The 20,722-nt window shown below is 63.4% G+C and overlaps 1 protein-coding gene across 25 annotated transcripts; it reads right to left on the minus strand.

Annotated features, from left to right (window-relative positions):
- Positions 1–1,480: 1,480 nt before the first annotated feature.
- UBTF (upstream binding transcription factor) lies at positions 1,481–19,578 on the minus strand. Of its 25 annotated transcripts, none has more exons than XM_075775362.1 (22): positions 19,296–19,578; positions 15,367–15,498; positions 12,211–12,386; positions 11,824–11,907; positions 10,970–11,125; positions 10,131–10,195; positions 9,369–9,498; positions 8,799–8,909; positions 8,352–8,485; positions 7,784–7,925; positions 7,402–7,443; positions 6,519–6,632; positions 6,175–6,330; positions 5,558–5,713; positions 5,206–5,316; positions 5,028–5,116; positions 4,661–4,850; positions 4,342–4,389; positions 4,078–4,146; positions 3,517–3,663; positions 3,018–3,137; positions 1,481–2,589 (listed from the first exon to the last, which is right to left on the minus strand). In XM_075775362.1, exons 2-22 carry the CDS (start codon positions 15,422–15,424, stop codon positions 2,476–2,478), a joined length of 2,412 nt encoding a protein of 803 aa, XP_075631477.1. In that variant the 5' UTR covers positions 15,425–15,498; positions 19,296–19,578; the 3' UTR covers positions 1,481–2,475. The 25 variants fall into 25 exon arrangements, with proteins under 25 accessions (XP_075631477.1, XP_075631482.1, XP_075631475.1 ...); XM_075775367.1 differs by lacking the exon at positions 19,296–19,578 and adding an exon at positions 18,879–19,201 and having other exon boundaries at positions 9,378–9,498; XM_075775360.1 differs by lacking the exon at positions 19,296–19,578 and adding an exon at positions 18,879–19,201.
- Between the last annotated feature and the right edge of the window lie 1,144 nt (positions 19,579–20,722).

Below are 20,722 nucleotides of genomic sequence, written 5' to 3' on the forward strand. Positions count from 1 at the left end.
ACACTCTTTAAATATTAGAAAAAAAAGATGATTTTTTTTTTTTATTTTTTTTTTTTTTAATGTAATTCACAAGAACTTCCATCTAAAGGATCCCGGGTTTTTGTGGCAGTGCCAAAATGCACTCAGGTTCAATTCTCTTGCAGCGCAAACGCCTTTTCCCCCAATTGTCGGCGCTGTAAGAATTTTTCATTTTTATTATTTTTTTATTATTATTTTTTTTAAAACAGAAAAAAAAAAGGTTTGTTTTTTTTTTGTCTTTTTTTTGTACTAAAAACACATCCACTAAAACACGAACGGTGCTGGGTACATTCAGCAGAAAAGGGATGGGATTCCCCGTCGGGGACTGGGGGGGGAATTAAAAATTGGGGAGAAAATTAAAGGAAAATCCCAAATGGAAAAGGGGGGGGGGAAGGTGACAGAGGGACGGACGGACAGACGGACACAGGACACACACACGCACACACACGCACACCGGCCGGGTTCTTCGGGGCCCCGGTCCCGGGGGGGGACACGGGGGGATTGTCCGTGCGGGGGCACCCGGGTTCACCCCCCCCCCAGGTTTGGGGTCAATTTCCCCAAACTGGTGGGTTTTCAGCCCAACGTGAGGCGAGAGGCTGCGACAGGGGGTGTTGCCTGCCCCCCCCCCCATTGAGGGGGTCCCCAGTTGTGTTTTGGGGTGACTCAAGGTCTTTGGGGAGGCTGGATTTGGGGTGCTGAGAGCAGCAAACCGGGGGGGGCCCCCCCTTGCAGCCAGAAAAACCCCAAACCTGCAGCTTGCCCCCCCCGCCCCCCCCAGCCCCCCACTGAGCTGAGATGGGGGTGAAGAGAGAAATGGCTAAATTAAAGCACGAGAGAAACCCCCCAGCCTCCCCTCCCCAGCCCGGGTGGGGGGGAAAGACACCCCCCAACCCCCTCCCTGGGGCCCCCCCAAATCCTGTCCCCCGGCCCAGCTCCTCTCCAGGGACAGGACGGGGGGGGGGGGGACCTGAAGGGACAAACCTTGTGCCCCCCCCTCCACAGAGTGGAGGTCTGGAGGGGTCCCCAATTGAATCGGGCATTTTTTGGGGGGGGGAATGGGGTGGGGGGACGGGAACCCTGCAGGGAGGTGCCATGGGATTGCTGGTGCTCGTGTCTGCTTAAAAAAATGGGGGGGGCCCCAGACAGGCGCCGCCAGACCCCCCCCATGCACCCCCACCCCGGTCCCCGCGGCCCCATCCCCCTCCCAGGGAGGGGGGGGGCGTCAACCCCCCCCCAAATAAACCCAAACCGCACCAATATTCACAGCATGGCCGGGGGGGGGAGGGGGCAAGACACCCCCCCCCCCCCAGGTGGGGAGCAAACTGGGGGTAACTGGGGCAACTGGGAGGAGGGGAGCGTTGGGGCGAAGGGAGAGGAGCGGCTTCACCGGAGACGGGGGGGGGGGGGGGGGAATGGGAGGGGGGGGTGGGGGAAATGGGGGGGGGGAAGAAAAAATAAAAGATGGATCTTTCTTGTTTTATAAAAAGGAAAAACAAAAAAAAGAATAAAATAAAATACAACGGCACAACAACCACCGACAACACAGGGGGGTGCTCCGGCAGCACCCCCACGCCCCCCCCCCCCCGTTGGTCACGCTGAGCAGGGGGGAGCCGCGCGTGCCCCCCACTCCGGCACACACGCTCGCGCACACACACACACGCACACACACACACGTCGTTCCCCCCCCCCATCCACCCCCCCACCCTGGGGACACGCCGGGTGGTCACGGTCCGTGGCCGGCGCTCCCAAGTGCCGTGGATGTGGAGGTCCCGGTGAGCTCCCGGTGCAGCTTCCAGACTGTACAAGGGGTTTTTTGGGGGTTCGGGGGCTCCCCGAGACGCTGGGGGGTGCGCAGAAAGGGGAGTGGGGGGGGAAGAGACATCGTCCCAACGGCTGAGTCCTGAGCAACTCGGCTCATGCTCCGTGCCCGCTGCCTGGGGCGGGACGGGAGGGGCTGCGGGGGGGTGGTGGGGTTTTTTTTTCCATTTGTGGGTTTTTTTAAGAAAAAAAAAAGGGGGGGATTTTTTTTTTCCTGTTTTTCTTTTGTTTCTATAAAGTCCGGAGCTGGTAGCGAGGGCGTGAAGGGGGCGAGGAGGGGGCGGACCCCCCAAAAATAATGAAATCTCAACCAAAAAAAAAAAAAAAAAAAAGAAATCAATCGTTTCCCCTCCCTCAGTAAGGGGTGAGTAAGGGGGGGTGGGAGGGACGGGGGGGCTCACCCTCTCCTCTCCCCCCCCCAGCCCAGGGCGGGAGCAGCCCCTGGCTCCCCCCCCCCGTAGTGTGAGCTCAGCAGAGGGGTCCCTCCGGCCCCCGCTCCCCGGGCTGGGGGGTCCCACGGGGGGCTGCAGCTCACCAGGAGGGGCAGGAGGAAGAGGAGGAATGGGTTTTGGGGGGCTGGGGGGGGGATTTGGGACCAAAACCGAGAAACCAAACGCCGTTACTAAGAGCTTGGCCGGATCAGTTGGAGTCGGAGTCGGAGGAGTCCCCCGAGGAGGAGGAGGAACTGCTGCTGCCCTCCGAGTCGTTGTCATCCTCATCCTCATCATCCTCATCCTCGTCATCCTCGTCGTTCTGGGGAGGGGGGGTGGCAGAGAGGACGGGGGGGGTCAGCGTCAGGGTGGGGGGCCCCAGCTGCCATCCATCGTCTCCCCCCTTGCCACCCGCTCGCCCTCCCCGCTGCGGCACGGGGGGGTCCCCGCGAAGGAGGGAGGGTACAACCCCATCCGTCCCGCCGCTGCCACCCCGGGGCAGGGGGGAGAGGGGGGGATGGAGGAGGGACGTGGGGCAGGAGTGAGTTTGCAAGGGCTCAGCTCGGGGGTGCCGGGGCGGGGGAGCGTGCCGGAGCAGCGCGCGGGGGTCCTACCCTCACCTCTGCCACTGCCTCGCTACACGATCCGAGGTAGGGTACCCGACCCGCCTCGTGCCTCAGTTTCCCCCCTCTAAAGCCAGGGAAGGAAGAGGTGTGAGCTGAGACCAACGAGAGGGTCGAAACACCTCACCTGTCCGGTGGCGAGCACAAGGCACGGACACGGTTTCTGGCCCCAGCGCCATCCAGCATACTCTGATTTCAGTTGCACCGGTGTAAAACTTTGACTCTGGTGACTTACTCGGCATTCACACTGGCGCAAACGGAGCCGAGACCAGACTCAGTATCTCCACCAGGAAAAAGACAGGAGATTTTTCTCTGCTCACTGGGGGCTCTGCACAACCCGCACCTCTACATCCCGAGGCTGCTCCTAACTACGCCCCGCGGCTGCTCCTCGCACCCTCCCCGGGAACGCCGGGCAGGGGTGGGGGGGATCCCGTTCCCCTTCGCCTCCCCGTGTCCCCCCCCCGCTTCCCGGGAGTTCCTCCGCCACGGTCCTATCTGAGCCCGGGCACGGATGCCCCCCCAGCCCCAGAGGAGGGTGAGGCGGGGGGCAGAGTGAGCGGTACGGGAGCGGAGCGGGGCCCGAGACGGCCCCGCCGCCCTCCCCGCGGCACGCACCGCAGCCTCACCTCGTCCCCGTCCTCGCTCTCCTCCTCACTGCTGGACTCCGAGGAGTCGCCGCCTTCCTCTGACGAGTCGCCGTTGTCATCGTCATCGTCCTCGTCTTCATCATCATCTTCCTCCTCCTCTTCCTCCTCGTCGTCATCTTCTGACTCCTGTGGGGCAGGAGGGGGTTGGTCGTGGGCGGGCGCCCCGGGACACCAGCACCCATGGGTGCACCGCTCCGTCCTTGCCTGTCGGGTTCCTCCATCCACCCAGCGGGATCAGGGGGCTCCGACCCCACCCCCCGCCCAGGAGCCTTTCCCCATTTACATCACAAATGGCCCCAAAAAGGCTCCGGAAGCAGGTGCCAGGGGATGCCTCAGGCTTCAGGGAGGCAAAACTCAGACCAGGGTGGGCTTTGAGCACAGATTTGGGGAGGGCCCTGGGTTTGTCATCTCAAGGAACAGGCAGGCAGCAGGAAGCACCAGGGACGCCTCAAGGCATCTGGGTCCCCCACCGGGACGCTCTCCCCAGCGGGGAGGGTGCTGGGTGTCCCCAGTGCAGAGCACGGGCTGTCGTGCACTCACCGACTTGGACTGCATCGTCGGCTTCATCTTGGGGTTGGGGCCCCGTATCTTCCCTATGCTCTTGCGTTTCTGCAAGGGGGGGGAAAGCAAAACCATTCAGAGCTGCAGGGCTCCAACGCGGCTCCTTCCCAGGCCCCGGAATCCCTTGGGGGGCTCTCCTGAGCTCGGCTCATCTCCTGCACAGCCCCACCTCACCCAGGGCTGATCCCAGCCCAGCCCCGAGCCCCCGGGCTCCCCCCACGGTGCTGCGGGGTGGATACTCACGTTGGAAGTGTGTTCCTTGTAGGCAGCCCGCTCCTGGGGCGAGAGGCTCTGCGGAGACAGGGGAGACGGTCAGGGAGCAGGGAGCGCTGGGCAGTGCGGAGCGGGGCACGGAGCTGGGAAGGACTCTGGCACGGGGCACCCCCTCCCCACATACGCTTTTTTAAAGGCCCTCTAAGTTACAAAAGGCCAAAAAAGGGTCTGGGGATGGTGGTTCCCAGAGGAAGGCTGTGAACAGAGACCACCCCAAGCCTCCCCAAGAGTAATCGACCCCGGAGTCCCCCAGTGCCCCCCCACCGGGCATCAGGGCATCGGCACTCACCTTGAGCCAGATGTCGAGGTGCACCTTGTACTGTTTCTGCTGCTCCTCTGCCAACTTTTTGTAGTGGTCCTTCTGGCCCTGGGAGATGCGCTGCCAGCGGCTGCCGATCTCCACCATCCGCTCCTTCAGCGGGAGGTGGTTCAGCTCCCCGTTCGACAGCAGCTCCTGGGAGAACTTCTGGTAACCGTTCCTGCAACGGGGGGAGTGCAGAGATCGGATCAGAGGGTGTGCACAGAGAAACGAGGTGTAACCACCATCTATCCATCATCTCTCCCCACCACGGTCCAGTCCACACTCCCTCCACCCCGGGGCTGCTCCAGGCTCTTTTGCACCAGCCAGATCCAACCTTCTGGCCCCAGACACTCACATGGGGGGTTTCTTCGGTTCTCCCTGGAACTTCATTTTCTTGGCGGAGTTGGTGGAGCACGGAGGGGCCCGCATCTCACTCAGCTCCCTCTGAGCCAGAGGAGAAAGAGGGGTCAGGGAGACAGGGGCAGCACCGGCCGCGGGGGCACAGCGAGGGGCAGGTAGGAGCAGGGACCCACCTCGTATCGCTTCTGATCCTCCGCCGCTTTCTTGATCCACATCAGCTTCTCCTTCTTCTCCATGTTGTTCCAAGTGGCTTCCATGGCCTTCAGCGCCTTTCCCCGGTCGTTCTGCGGCACAGACCCCCGCGCCACATTAGATGCACCCAAGATGCCCGGGATGCCGGGGTGCTACCGCTGGCTCCGCCACGGACCACAGGGCACCCACTCCCTTGCTGTCACCCGTCCTCCCCATGGCTCCCAGCCCCAACCCGCTGCCTTGGGTGTGAAAGCAGGGGAGAAGGTACAAGGTGATTCCTGCCGCCACGAGTGACGATCCCACTTCTAGCTCCTCTCCCGGCCCACTCCTCACCTTGAAACGAGCCAGGTAGTCTCCGATGACGCTCTGTTGCCAGATCTCCTCGGCTGTTTTGGGAGACTCGGGCAGCTTCCCGCGTTCCTCTTTATCCGAGCCGTGCTTCTTCTCCGACTGCGCCTTCATCGCCGCTTCCCGCGCTTTGTACTTGGCCTGCGCGGGGTGCACGGTGGGGATGAAGGGGCAGCGCGCACCGAGAGGGCAGGCAGCAGGCACTGCAGCTTCCCCCAGTGCTGTCCCCACGGTAGCACCGGCAGCCCCCCACCCACGCACACCCACGTCTCAGGACTCCCCCCCACCAGCAAAACCATCCAGCCCTTAAACTGAGGCTCAAGGACCCTCCAAGGTTTCTTAAGCTGCTGGGTTTTGACCCACCAGGTCACAAGAGGGAGAGGGCACAGCCGGCAGCACCCATGGGTGCCGACACCAGCACTTGGGTGATGGCTCACTGGAGCCGTGATGCTCCTGCGGACAATCGTCCCCCAGCCGAGGTGCCCGGGGGACGAGCAAAGCCCCTTGCAGCAGGACAAGGACAGGCAGCACCGCCCGGCTGCCAGAGATGCCCAACGGAGCAGCGGAGATGGGGATGGAGAAGGGTTGGGGACGGTACCAACCTTCTTCTTCTCAGAGAGGTCATTCCACATGCGGGCCAGGAGCCGGGTCAGCTCGCTCTCTGACAGCTCTGGCCGTTCCTCCTGCAGCTGCTTCCGCTTCTCCTCCGAGAAGATGAACATGGCAGAGATGGGCCGTTTGGGCTTCTCTGAGCTGGCCTGCGGGAGGGACATGGGGCCGTGGGTGGGGGGGAACCCACAGAAGGACCTGCCTGGTAGTCTCCAACCCCAGCAAAAACATGGTGAAAGAACCACGGACCGAATCCCCCAAAGCACCCTGAGATGCCGGCAACCCCATCCCACGTCTCTGGTGCGTGCTGCCCCATCTCTCTAGTTGACGCTCTCACCTTGCCGGTCTCTGGTGAGGACTTTTTGGATGCAGGACTCGTTGCCCCTTTCCGGTTGCTGCCCAGCATCTTCTCCTCACCTAGCACCCGCTGCTGCTCCTCCTCGGGCAGGCTCTGGGTGGCATGGGAGGAGACACACCGTTAGACGGCCCAATGCTAACGAGGGTTTGATGCAATCAGGGAATAGGGACACTGAGGCGGGGGGAACCAATACGCTCAGTTGTCCTGATCCAAAAGCCACCCCAGCCAGGGCCAGCACCAGGCACTGCAGGCCTGGGTGCGCAGCCTGGGGGTCCCCACGCCTGTGTCACCCCCCTCGCCAGGCAATGCCCCTCTTCCCCGGCTCTGCCCCCTCCCCGTCTGTCTCATCTGCTGGCACGGCGGGCAGGTGCCCGGATCTGGGTTTTCCACCCCCTGCCCCTGCGGACGCAGCCAGGGCCGCGTCACATCCGCCCGGGGGCCGAGCACAACCCTGAGATGGCCTCGGTGCAGCTCCCCCCGCCTACGCCCCAGCCGAGGGAAGGAAGCGAGAGACTCGCTGCTGCCTGCACAGCCGCAGCTGCTGACGGCAACCCCTCCCGTGGCACCAGCCCTCTGACCAGCCCCGGCTTCCCCTCCTGGCTGGGGGGGCCCAACTGCACCTCCCAGCGCCCAACTGGAAGACACTGGGTCAGGCATTAGGGTGGCTGGGGAAGGGTCAAGACTATGTGCAAACACCTCTGCGCAGCACCCATGGCTGGGCCCAGCCATGTTTTGGGGCGAGCAGAAAGGGGCAGCATCAGTGCAGTCCTCGTTTAACCCCTCTCAGCCCCCCAGCCAGGGCTCCCTCCCTGCGTTCGGGGTCTCCAGCACGCGACAGCCAAGGCAACCCCACGTCACTCACCTCCAGGAAGCGGAGGAGCTCAATCTCGTAGTCTTTCTTTTTCTGGAGGGAGATGGAGACACGGGCTTACACAGAGATTCCCCTGCCCCAGCCCTGCCTCACGCAGTCCCCGACCCGGCCTCAGACCCCTCAGCAACAGCATCCTCCACCCGGACCCTCTGCTGGTCCCACACACACGGCCCGGGGAGACCAAGGGAGGTGACTGAGGACCTCAGGGGGAGTTGGTGGTCAGGACGACAAGAACAGGCACTGTGGAAGGATGAGGGGCTCATTTCCAGCGAGATTTGTAGCCCAAGCTCTCCCATCCTCTTCCTCTCTCCCCACAGCACTGGTGCCCATCTGCCTGTCCACCCGTCCATCTGTCCCATCCTCAGCCACTCACCTGATCACATTTTTTGTGGTACGCATCCTTTTCCTTCTGGGAGAGCAGTTTCCACTGCTGGCTGCACAGCACCATCCGCTCGGTGCTGGGCACATCTTTCATGTTGGCCATCAGCTCTGCACAGTACAGGGAGTAGCTATTCCTGCAACCAACGGAGGGACCCAGCGTTAGACACAACCTGCCTCACTCACATCCCCTCTGCGGAGCTGGCTGGGTGCTAAGAGCCCCCCAAGACATCCCCCGCTCCGCCCTCCGGGCTGCACCGGGCAGAGAAGTGCTGTGCCACAGGTGCCTGCTTTTAGGGAAGCTAGGGGTTGGACTACACCCCAACCTGGAGCACGCAGCATCACCCTAAATCTCCCTCAGATTCTCAGCAACATATATTTAATGTATATTTAAGGACCAGTTTAACGGAGTCATCGACAGCCCATGCCCATGGTCCCTGAAACGACGCTCTTGGGGCTCTCTAAGCCAGGCAGAGCCCCAGTTTCCTCGTTCACAAGAACCAGCATCCAAGAGCTCCGAAGGACACATCCCTCGCACCCAGACGGGGAGGGACAGGACTCACGGAGGTGGCTTTGTGGGTCGTCCATCAAATTTATCCTTGAGCTGGCGCTCAGCCTTGGTGAGGGTGGAGCGGGTGATGCCCTCCTCGCTGATGTTCAGCTCGGGGTGCTTCTGGATGTAGTCACGCATGATCTCCTGCGAGGGATGGAGAGACGGAGAGCGGTCAGGAGAGGGGCTCTGATCCCCGCCTGGCTGGGGGCCGGAGGAGGAGGAAAGAGAAGCCAACCGTTGCCCTACTCATCTCCCCAGGGGTACTTCTCCTTTCCCCGAACGTTGCTGGAGGAGGCAGGGCTCAGACTCGCTAGGGACCTGCAGGGATCTGGCTGAACCCCCATGCTGGCTATCGGGTGAGGCTGGCTAGCCGCCGGCAGCTGTGGCCGGGAGGCAGAGTGGCTCAGAGTGAACGCAGGGACGAGTGTGGAGGGGGACGGGCGAGGCTGCTCCCTACCTCGTACTCCTTCCGCTGTTCCAGGGCCTTATGAATCCATTTCAGCCTCTTTTTATCCGAGAGTTGAGACCACTGCTTGCCCAGCGACTCTTTCACCTCCTTCGTGGTGGCCTGAAAACCCAAAGCCAGAGGTGAGGGCAGAGGGGTAAAATCCAAAAAAAGAAGAGGAAAAAAAAAAAGAGGGGGCAAAAATAATGCGGCCCGCCGTCGTGTCACGGCGGCACCCGGCTTGGGGCCGTGGGGTGGCTGCGAGCCGAGCTCGCGGCCGGGGAAGGGGGTGCGTGCGAGTGCGGGGCATGGCCAGAGGTGATGTCTGTGCTGGAAACCTTTCCTGCCCTGACTCAGGCTGTGGTCACCCCTTCGACTGCAGGCAAAAAGTGGGGTCTGTATCCCCGAGCCTCTTCCAGATGTGCAGAGCCCCTTCTTACCTCCGTCCAGACTGCTGGAAACTTCTAGCGGTGTCTTCCATCCCATCCCCCCTAAAATGCTTCTCTCCTTTCCCCCTCCTCTCCCCCCAGCAGCGGGGTACAGGACCCCTCCACACTCACGCTCACACGCACTCCCACCCACCGTACTCACATCTGGACGCACTTTCAAGTAGATCTTCTTCTCGTGGTTGTACCACAGCTGCTGGGGGGTCTTGGGTTTTTCAGGGACGTCAGACTTCTTGGCGTTCTGGATGAGATCCGGGTGATCTTCCCTTTACCCGGCGGGGAGGTGGGGAAGGGAGAGCGTTACGGAGGTTGCAGGTGGAAGGAGAGCACCCCCTAAACCTCCCTGCTAAGGGGCAACTGTCACTGCAGGGCTGAGCCTCCATGGGCTCAGACACTGGGGGGTCCCCGAAAAGAGCAGGAGGATTTTAGGAGAGATTCGAGTCTGCATCAGCTACAAGCATCCCCTTTAATGCGCCGGGCTGGGCTGCATCCCTGGAGCAGCGGCAGGTCATCAGCAACGCCAGGATCCACCTGGGTCGCAGCGACCACGTTCAAAGGGAAGGTCTGGGGGGAACGAGGTGGTCGGTTCGGCTTCCAGCCGTGGCAGTGGCAGGGCTCCTGTCCTCCCCTTCCAGACCCTAGCCCTCAGAGTGTGGCAGGTGCTCCGCTCTCTCTCCCTCACTGAGTCTCCCAGCTGCAGGGCTGCTGTCAGACACCTTTTCCTTGGGGTTTTTTTGGGGTTTGTTTTGTTTTTTTTTTTCCCCAGCACTCTCCCTTCCCCTCTGCCTTCAAGCCACAGCGCCCATCAGGGCTTCTTCCTCCATGAGCTACACGCAGGAGGGGAGACCAGATCTGGCTGGAGGGGCCCAGGGAAATGCCAGGGGGGCTGCCCGCTCACCTGAACCTTGCCAGGTTCCTCTCAAACTCCTGCTTCTCTCGCTGGAAGTCCTGGATGTATTTCATCTGGGGACACAAAGCCACCAGGGAGGTGGAGAAGGATGTCAGCACCAGGGAACGGGCAGGCAGGTACATCTCTGTCGACCCTGCTGGCTGGGCACCCCATCACCCCCACAGGGACTCGAGGGCTCTCCAGCCCGTCAAAGTGGTCCTGCAGCTCCGAGCTGAGGGATTCCAGCCAGCCCAGGGATTCAGAGGCAGGTTCTCCTCCCTCTTCCTGCACCATAACAGCCCTGGGCAAGAGGGCACAGCAGGACTTTGTGCCCTGGACCTTTCCTGCCGGTGACAAATCCACCCAGATTGAGAGCAGGGGAACCCAAAATGCCTGCCCGGGCTCTGGCCAAGCCAAGGGCCACCTCCAGAGCCAGAGGTGAGCTGGGCAGCTCTCCTCCCAGCATCTCCCACGGCTCGGAGCAGAGCCGGCCCCTCCATCCCTCACTCGGACAGGGCGGCCATGGCAGGGTGTGTGATTTAACCCCAACGCTAAATACAGATCCACCCAACAGCAAAGTCACCATCCAGGTCTGTCTGGAAAAGACGGACCAACGGACAGACCAGCCAGCCTCCACCCCACAGATCCTGGGAACCAGGACAGGGAAAGGAAGTCTTACTGGTCTGACGGGACTAAACAAGCACGTGGGTTTCTCCCATTGAGACCCGGACTGAACCTTCACCAGGCAGAGGCTGGGCTCTGCAGGTTTTACTGGGAGAGCTGGGCAGGCAGAGCCCAGCACGCAGAAGCACACAAGTGGGAAGGGGCTTCCTGACTCTCCCCCGTACCTTTTTCTTCTCGGGAAGCTCCTTGTATTTCTTGGACAGGATCTTGGTGAGATCCAGGTTGCTCATTTCGGGGTGAAGCTTGGCATATTTGGCCCGCTTCTCCATGAAGAAGCGGAAATAGGGAGTCAGGGGCTTCTTGGGGAAATCGGGGTGTTTCTGGGGAGACAGCAGAGCGGCAGACACTGAGTGCAGAGCCTGCGGCACCGCAGAGGGCACAGCCAAACCCCGCCAGCTCCCAGCTCCTCCCTGGTACTGGGGGAGACCTGCCTCCATCCAGCCCCACTGGTGATCCCTGACATGGGAACACCCCGGCTTTGCATGCAACGGGGGTAAAAAGGCTGCGAACAAGGCCTCCCTACCCCAGGAACTACAATATCCCAGAGCTGGGTATCTCGGGAGCAGCCTCCAGCCATCCAGAGCTGTTGGCACAGAGCAGTTGTGCTGCAAGAGGGGAAACTGAGGCAGGAGGAGGGGAAGGGACCCACCTCCCGGGGACGGCCGGTGGCAGAGCATCAGCTGCCCTGGAGCTGCCTGGCCGAAAGCAGCACCCCACCCGACCCAGCAGGCCAGGAATAGGACAGCGGCTTCCCGGCCCCCCCGGTGCTAAACTTGGACACAGGCTGCCAGCAATACAGCCGGCCATATTAAATGTACCCTGGACTTGGCCCGGACCCAGAGCCCACGGCCTCCGGAGCCTCGGGCAGCCGGCTGCGGGGATTACGGGCGGTGACGTGCCTGCAGGGGCTCCGGTGGCAGAGCCACACGGGTCTGGGGTGCCACATGGGTGACAGCCCCCCGTCCTGGGGAAGAGGAAGGTCTCCCTTTAGGGACCCATCCCAATTCCTGCCCGATACCTTGAGCTTTTTGCCCTTGTAAGGATTCTTCACGTGCTCTTCGGCGTCCATAATGAGCTCTGTCAGGGTCCGAAACTTCCTCACCTGCAGGGTTAACGAAGGGCCACAAACATGAACAGGCTGCGGGGACAGAGCAGATCCCTGCTCAATACCGAGCCGTGCTCGGCACAGCATAAACCCGCAGGGTTTCGTAAAGCCACCGTCCAAACGACCCATCCCAGCGCCTCCAAAGGGTTCACAATGCCGACGGCAGCAGGATGGTGTCGGCACTAAGGGCCAAGGACTCAGGGCACTGAACTTGAGCGATTCAAACAGCCCTGGGAGGTCACCGGGACGCTCGGTCCCTCTCGCCAAAACCCCTCCGAGCCCTGCGCGGCTGTCGGTTACCTCGTTAGAAATCTCCATCCACTTCATCTTGCACATCTCCCCTGAGAAGTCCTTGAAAGCCACTTTCTCCCAGTCCAGGTGGGACTCAGTGGTTTTGAACTTGCTCCCGTCGTTGGAAGGCAGGTTATTCTTCATGCACTCCAACAGAGTCAGCATGTCCTCCTGAGACCAGCGGTCTGAGCAGCAAAGAAACAGGCTTAGCAGCAGCAACGGGCAGACAGCCTTCCCAGCAGGACACGGGGACTACAGCTCCCAGCGTGCAGCTCCGGACTGCACGCCAGGACACGTAATCTCCACATGCTGCCTCTCGAGATTAAAGATCAAAGGGACGTGGCTGTTTCCATCACCCTCGAGCAACTTTCTACGGGCCAAAACAATCCAGGCAAAGCTAGAAAATCCACTCGGTGCAAACCAGAGAGACTCGCTCATCCCAATACACCATCAGATAAGGTGATGGCTCTGCCATGCGGGAGCAGAGGGCTATTTCCTACGCACGGGAGCGAAGCCCTGCAGAGCGAGACAGGAGTAACGCACTCTCCAGCCAAGGAGGAAACAGGGAAACCCACTTTCTAAGTGGAAAAGATGCGTCTGGAGCAATAGGAAACCTCCCAGCGCTGCTTTTCCTTCAACTCAGAGAGCCTTGCCATCACCTGGGATCTGGCTCCATGTTGACCTCTGCCAAGGTCAAAGCTCAGAGACCACAAAGCGGGGGGGGGGGGTCAGGAGTCCGGCACGGTCCCTGTCTCACAGCGGGGTCCCTGATGGCACAGAGGTGATGGTGATGCCACCCCAACATCCCCCGCGCTGCCAGGAGGAGCGTTCCCAGCTCCCATACGGACAAGCTGCCGGGATGGTGGGATGGGCACACGGCGAAGCCGAGGAGCCTGGAGCAACCGGGCGGCTGGGACGGGCAGCAGTCCCGTGCCGGGACAGGCAGCAGGCAGGATATCCCAGCACTGAACGTCCCACCCAGCACTGACTTCAGGGCTGCTCCCTCACCAGGGGAATTCCTCTGCCAGGCACCCTGCTCTGAACTTACGTGCCGGATGGGGAGAGGAGCCCTGGGTGCTCTGCAAAGATGGGTGGCCCTGGGGAAAAGCAGCAGGCCCGGGAGCGGAAAGAGAGGTCCCTGGGGACAGCCTGGAGGAGGAGCAGAGCCCCACGCCGCATGTACGGCCCCGACTGCTTCAGCCTGGGCTGCGCACCTGAGCCCAAGGGCTCCCCGTGTGTGGGACTGGCTCTGCACCGCGTCCCCTGCCCCACGTCACTGCCGGGCCAAGACTGAGGCGTCCGGAGCTGCCTGAGGGACACAGAGCATCCCGGCAGGACGGGGACAGCAATGCTGGCCATGGATTTGAGGGGAGCATCTCTGTCTCTCCATCCCCAGGAATGAAAACAAGCCCCCAGAAATACCCGGCTGCGGTTCTCCCCCTGCTCAATCTCAACACGCGAAAATGCCACCTCCAGCTCCTGCCTCCGCGTTGGTCCAGCAAAGGGCAACCCCCCCCGAACCCCAAATCTGAGCGAAAGATGTTAAAGGACACACGGGACACGCAGCCGGGCTGGGGGAGCACAGCCAGGACCTGTCCCCCCACCCCATTTCGTCTCTTGGACCTGTCAGGTTGGGGGGGGGTCGAGGCAGGAACAGTTTGGGATACGACCTCATCAGGTCTGTTAGGGAATAATTGGAGGGGGGGAAGATGGAAAGAGCCCCCCCATAAAGCAGGAAGCCCAGCAGCTCAGGACGTGTCTCCACACTCCTGGCTTCAGAGCCCCAAAAAGTCATGAAGGAGGAAACGAGACGGAAAACCCCTGTCCGCCGCAGTGCCTATGGGGGGGATCAGAGCTGGGGGGGCACCGAGCCCAAAATTCTCTCTCTTCCTATTTTTCCCATCCACTTTCCAGATCCGCCCAGGCAAGGACCAAAGAGGCAGAATCGGGCTGAAGCTGACACCGACTTTACTCGCAGACATCAGGAGAAATAACCGAAAGCAGCATCGCCACAAAAAATCCAGTGGGGTGGAAGAAGGGGACGAGAGCCCCCAAACCTGCCCGCATCAATAAGCTCTGTGCCTCAGTTTCCCCCCTCCAACGCAGGAATGCCTCGAGACCTTTGGCCCCGCATGACCCTGCCGCTGGCAGACGGCCGAAATAACCACAGCCCGCAGGAATACGTAAGAAACTGTGGAAACCTCCCAAAACCCCTCACCAGCAGTGGGGTGGGGTGGGGGCCCTGCGCTCAACCCCCACATCCCTCTATCCCCCCCCCACCCCTCGGACCGGGGTTTGCTGAAAAACACCGGAATTGCGGAGTTCACCCGCCAAGATGAATGGGGTTGTCTGTGCCCTGGGACCGATTTATCCCCGGCTCTCCTGGCATCAGCCGGGCCGGGTCTATATTAGGAAAGCTGCCCCGGTGTAATTAAATCCATCTAAAGACCCGGCGAAGGACACGTGCTCCAGCCGGGTTCGCTTAGGGCAACAAACCGACTGCGGCAGCGGAGGAAAGACGGGGGGACCAGGTGGGTGAGAGGGGCTGGACTGCGCTCCCCAGGGTTTGGGGGGCACCCAGGGAGGTTTTGGGTGGCGAGGTAGCGGAGCCTCGCTGCCCAGGCAGGCTACCCCAAATAAAACGTCCATTTTTCCTTGTTTTCCTCCCCGTTTTCCAATAAAAGCTGAACCTCTGATGTCATCCTGGGGTCTGGAAGCCGGAGGCCCAAGGTAACGGCTCGGCTTTTAATGCAGCCCAGATGTGCACGGTGAAGGCAGCACCTCTTTGTGCCAGTCGTCCCCCCCCACCCGCCCCGGCCGAAACACCAGCCACCCAAAAAGAGCATCCCCGCTGCCATGAGCTGGCGGCTGCCCTTTGCCGGGGCCAGAGGGGCTGACGGCGCACCGACGCGTGCATCCGCGCACTCGCACACGTGTGTGCGCTCCCCCGTGGCACAGCCGGGATCGGGAGAGGCAAATCCACTGCCGCCCCCCCGCCTCTCCCCGGCACAGTTGGGATTTGCTGGCGCCCACATCCCTCGGACAAAAGGGCCGCCCTGAGGTTTTTTATTAGTTTTAAAAAATAAAAAAACCGTGGCAGCGGTATTCCCGTGGGACCCCTCAGTGCGGTCGAGGGGGGGAGCCTGCAGGGTGTGGGGGGCTCACCTTGGTTTTTGGGAGCTGTCATTTCCAAGTCTGCAGGGCACTCGGCTTCGCCGTTCATCCTCCACCTGCCTGCGCCCAGGACGGTCCCCGCCGGCTCCCTTGCGCGCTACCCGAGATCACTCCCGCTCGGCTCTGCAAGCAAAGGGAGACCCCCGCTAGGCACCCCCCCATGCCGGGCAGACCCCCAAGCCCTGACGGGGAGTGGGGGGGCTGACCCAGGTGTCTGTGTCTCTCTATTTCCCCCCCCCAAGACAAATGAGGTGCTGGGATCCCCACACACACCCAGCCCTGCGAGGTTTGGGGGGGCTTGGAGAGGGGGTGCAGGGAAGGGGTAATAAGGGAGGAGAAGATGGGTGCCTGGGGGGGTCGAGGAGGGACAGGGAAAAAGGGTTTGGGGGGATGTCCCTGCGGGGGGGCGGGCAAGATCTGGAGGGGATCCACACAGATCCGAGGGGAGACGGATTCAAGGGATCTCCCTGGGGTGGGGGGAAAGGGATCCCCAGATCCAGGGGAGGGGGGCCAGGGGGATTTGAGGGATCTCCCAAGGGGGGGTCAGCCCCCCAAAAGGGGGGTCTGAAAGGAAGGGACACCACAGATCCAGGAAAATGCTCCCTGGGGGGCAGGATCCAAGATCCAAGGGGCCTCGGGGTGCCCATGTGGGGAGCTCTGTGGAAAGACCTCCACACGCCTGGGGGGGGGTCAGGGCTTTTCCAAGGGGGCAGGACAAACTGGGGGGGGATATTTCAACAGGGGGGTTCCAGGGGAAGGATTCCCTCAGATCCTGGGTGGGGTGAGCCGGGGAGAGGCCTCGGTGGGGGCACCCCAGAGCTGGAGGGGGAGCATGATGCCAGTGGGGGGATCCCACGGCAAGGGGAGCAGGGCTGGAGGCCTGAGGGGGGATCGGCCCGGGGGGACAGGCCGCAGGCCCGGGGGAGCAGGGACGGCCCCAGGGGAGCAGGGCCCAGACCCCCCAGGGGGAAATCCGGGCCCAGGGGGATCCCAGGGGGAGCCAGGCACCGTCGGGGGGATCCTGGGAGGGGATCCAGGCCCTGGGGGGGTCTGGGAGAGACCTGGGCCTTGGGAGGGGTATGGGGGGATCCAGGCCCTGGGCCCGAGGGATGCCCCCCCCCCCGGGGGGGACATCGGGGATCGCCCTGGGGGGCACAGGCCCCACCGAGCCCCGGGAGGGGACTGGGAATCGCTGCAGGGCAGGGGATGAGCCCCTGGGGGCAGGATGGGGATCACCCTGGGGCAGAATCAGACCCCCAAGGGGGGAAATTGCGGATCGCCCGGAGGGGCTGCAGACCCCAGCAGGCCCTGCGGGGAAGGAGCATCGCTGCGGGGGGGGGGGGGATTAGCCCCCGGGCGGGGGGGGGATCACCCCGGGGTGGGATGAGCCCGGGGCGGGGGGGGGTGCCCGGGTAGGGGATGGCTCCAGGGCTGGCTCAGTCCCCGCGGGGGTAGAGGGGGTGGGGGAAGGATCCGGAACCACCTCGGGGGTTGGATGGGAGATCGCCCCGGGGTGGGATCAAGCCCAGCCCCCGGGGGTGTGGGCCCGGGGGATCGCCCCGGGGGTGGGTGAGCAGGGCGGGGGGGGGGAAAGGCGGGATCGTGGCAGGGGGAGGGATCCATCGGATCATCGCGGGGCGTGGCGGGGGCGATCGCGGTGCGCGCGCAGAGGGATCCCCGGAGGCGGGGGGGGGGGGGGGTGCGGGATCCCCGGGGGGGGGGACGGGACCGGATCCCGCGCCGGGGGGGGGGGGGGAGGAGGAGGAGGAGGAGGAGGAGGCGGGGGAGGAAGGGGCCGGGCCGTCGGGCGGAGGCGGGGAGCCCGCACATGCCCTGCGCCGCCGGCCAGCTCCAGTCTCCTCCTCCGCCAGGCAGCAGGAACCGGGTGGGACCGAGCGCGGGCGGCCCCGGCGGCGCCTCCCCGGCCCCCTCCCGCCCCCGGTTCCCACCCGGGCGCCAGCGAGCCGCGCTCCGCCGCCTTCCCCCCCACCACTTCCCCCCCCCCCCCCTTCCTCCTCCTCCAACACTAGGGCAGACAATGGAGGCGAGTCCGGGGGACCGGGGGAGCGGAGAGGGGCCGGGGGAGCGCCCCGGCCCCTCTCCGCTCCCCCGGTCCCCCGGAGCGATGCGATGCTCCGCGGCTTTCCCCCCCCCAACCCCCATCCGCCACCCCCCCCATCGTTACCGGCCGGCGCGGCCGCTCTCCGCCGCGGCACACAATGGCCGGGCTGCGCCCGCCTCCGCCCGCCGCTCCTTCCCCTCCACCCGTGCAGCCGGCGCGGTTATAAAGCCGAGACAAACCCACCTCTCCGGGCTGCAAGGGGGAGGAGGAGGAGAGGAGAGAAGGAGGAGGAGGAGGTGGTGGTGGAAGGAGGAGGAGGAGGGGGGGGGGGAGCTCTAGCCGAGCCGCCGCAGCCCCAGCCCCGCGCCGGAGCCGCTGGGGGAAGAAGAAGAAGAAGAAGGAGGAGGAGGAGGAGGGGGAAGGGGGGGCGGGGATGCCCGGCTGGGGGCGGCCGGGCAGCTGCAGCGAGCCGGGCGAGGGCAGCGCGACCTCCCCGCACCGACCCCCGGGGAGCGGCTCCTACCCAATCCATCCCCCCCCCCCTCCTCCCTTCTTCCCACCACCGCCGCCCCCTCCTCTCCTCTCCTTCCCCACCCCACCCCCCCCCTCCGCGACCCCTCCTCGAGCCCAGAAACACCCACCCACCCAGCGGGGGGCTGGAGCCCCGCTCCCGGTCCGGAGGGAAGAAAGGAAGAAAGAAGGAGGAAAGAAAGGCGAAAAAAAAAAATGAAGAAGGGGGGGGAAAAAAATCTATAAAAAGAGAATAAGGAGGGGGAAAAATAAAGCGCGGAAGGGGTGGGGGGGGGAGCGGACGAGCCCGGGCACGCACCCGCCGGAGCGCGGCGCCGAGCTCCCCGCCGCGGCGCGGGACTCACCCGGGCTGGGGAAAAACAACCGCCCAGCGCTGGAAGCCTGCCCCCGAAATCCAGCTGCGGCAGCCGGGGAGGGAGGGAGGGCGAGCGGGAAGGAGGGAGGGAGCGAGGAGGAGGAGAGGGAAGGGAAGGGAAAGGAGGGAGGGGGGGGCACACCGAGGCCGCCGAGCCGTGCGCTCCCCCCCGCCCCGAGCCCCAGCGCGGTGCCCCCCGCCGGCGCGGAGCGGGCCGGAGCGGGCGGGCGAACCCCGGCGGCGGCTTCCTGCCCGCGGGGCCTGCGCGAAAACGAGCCTTTTTGTTTCCTTTATATATATAAAAAAATCTAGTATTTCCTCCCTCCAAAAAAAAAAACAAACCAACCCTAAAAATCCCCCTCTGGCGGGTGCAAAACCCCCTTTCCCGGCGGAGCGGCGGCGGCGCCTTACCGAGCCCGGTGCGCGGCGGCAGCGGGAGCCCGGGGAGGAACAAAGCGCCTCCTCCAGCCCCGCCGGCGGAGCGGCGCGGCGGCGAATGGCGAGCCCGGGCGGCGCGGCACGGCGCGGCACGGCTCCCCCGGCGCAGGCACGTACCTGCGGGCCCGCGGCTTTGGGGGGCCGCGGCTCGGCGGGGCCGGGGCTCGCTCGGCGGGGCCGGGGCGGGGAAGCGGCGGTTGAACGGCGGCCAGCTCTGCAGCGCTGGCCCCGGGCGTGGACGCGCTCCAGTCCCCGCAGAGACGATCGCGCTTTCCCCCGCCTCCATGGCGCTGCGTTTTCTCTTCCAATCAGCCGGGCTCTGAGCGCCGGGGTCCGCCGCCAGCCTCCGCCGCTCCCCAAGCGGCACCGCCGGCCGCCGCCGCCGCCCCGCGCTCCCGCCGCTTTCGCCGTGTTTTTTATTGCTCTTTGCTTTTGCAACACTGTGGCGAGAAGAAAAAGAGGAGGAGGAGGAGGAGGAAGGAGAGAGGAGGGAAGGGGGGGGGAAAGGGAAAAAAAAAAAAAAAATCTCCTTACATGTGCAACAATCCTCGCCCGGCGTTTGCATAAAAAAAAAAAAAAAAAAAAAAGAGAAAAAAAAAAAAAGAAGGGGGGGGAAGCGGAGGGGGGGGGAAGCCGAGCCGAGCCGAGCCGCCTCCCGCCCCGGTGGGTCCCTTCCGACACGGCGGGGAGCGGCGGGGCCGCGCTCCCTGCCCGCCCCGCGGCCCCGGGCAGCCCCGGGACACGGCCGCGGTGGGGGGTTTCCCCGGCGGGGCGGGCGAGGGGCAGTTTCCTCCCCTCCCTCCGCTCCCCTCTCCCTTTCTCCTCTCTCTCTCTCTTAATTTTTTTTAATGCAATTTCTCCAACTCCACCTTTGTTGTGCTGGGCGTCATTCCCCGCAGCCAATCCCGGCCGGGCAGCTGCCTGCAAATTACCGGCCATCCCGAGCTGCCTGCAAATTACGGGCCATCCCAGGCTGCCTGCACACTACCGGCCACCCCGGGCTGCCTGCACGGTACCGGCCGCCCCGCTGCCACTCGTACGCTACCGGCCGGCCGGGGCTGGCTGCGACCACGGCCGCAGGCCGCCTGCACGCCACGGCCGCTCCGGGCCTCCAGCGCGTTCCCGGCTGCCCGCGCGCTACCGGCGAGCTCCGGCCATCTGCGTGCTGCCGGCCGGCCGCACGCTACCGGAGAGCTTTGGCCACCGGTGTGCTGCCGGCCATCCGCGCGTTATCGGCGAGCCCCGGCCATCTGCACGCTACCAGCTGCCTGCGCGCTACCGGCGAGCTCCGGCCATCTGCACGCTACTGGCCAGGCCGGCGCAGGCAGCTCCAGCAGGCACCTGCCGCAAGGCAGCATGGAGCGGGAGGTGGTGGGGACCCCCCCAGGGATGCAGGATGAGACCTGGGAATGTGGGGTCAGGCCCCAGGGCTGCCCGGCTTGGCCGGCTGCACGGGAACGGGCAAAATCCAGGGGATTTTGACCCCTCTTTATATGGAAAAAAAACCCCCAACCCTCCAAATCTGGGTGCAACTGGCCCCCCCCGGCTGATTTGGGGGTGTTGGGGTGGCGATGGGGGAAAGCCTGGCGCTGCAAGTGGCTTCTTTGGGCTTTATTCCCAAGCGAAGGATCAGCCAGACGGACGGACGGCCCCTCCGCCACGTCCCGTGGTCCTGCCTCCAGCCACCACGGCTGCCAAGGTGTGCCAAGCTGTGCCAGCGCTGAGCGGTTAATCCCTCCAGTGAAAGCTTAAAAAAAAAATATATGTATGTTTATATGGAAAAGGCCCTCAGCTGAGCTGTTTTTCCTGGTCTAAATTAGGTGAAATGTCACTGTTTTGCAAGAGGAAAAAATTGCAAACGAAAAAAGAAGAACACAGCAAAATATTTGGAGACAATCTGGCCAAACACGTGAAAAATCAACATTTTTAATTTTTAACTTTTTTTTTTTTTTTTAAACCAA

The sequence above is a fragment of the Balearica regulorum genome, chromosome 24 (genome assembly GCF_011004875.1).
Source record: "Balearica regulorum gibbericeps isolate bBalReg1 chromosome 24, bBalReg1.pri, whole genome shotgun sequence".
NCBI classification, from domain to species: Eukaryota; Metazoa; Chordata; class Aves; order Gruiformes; family Gruidae; genus Balearica; species Balearica regulorum.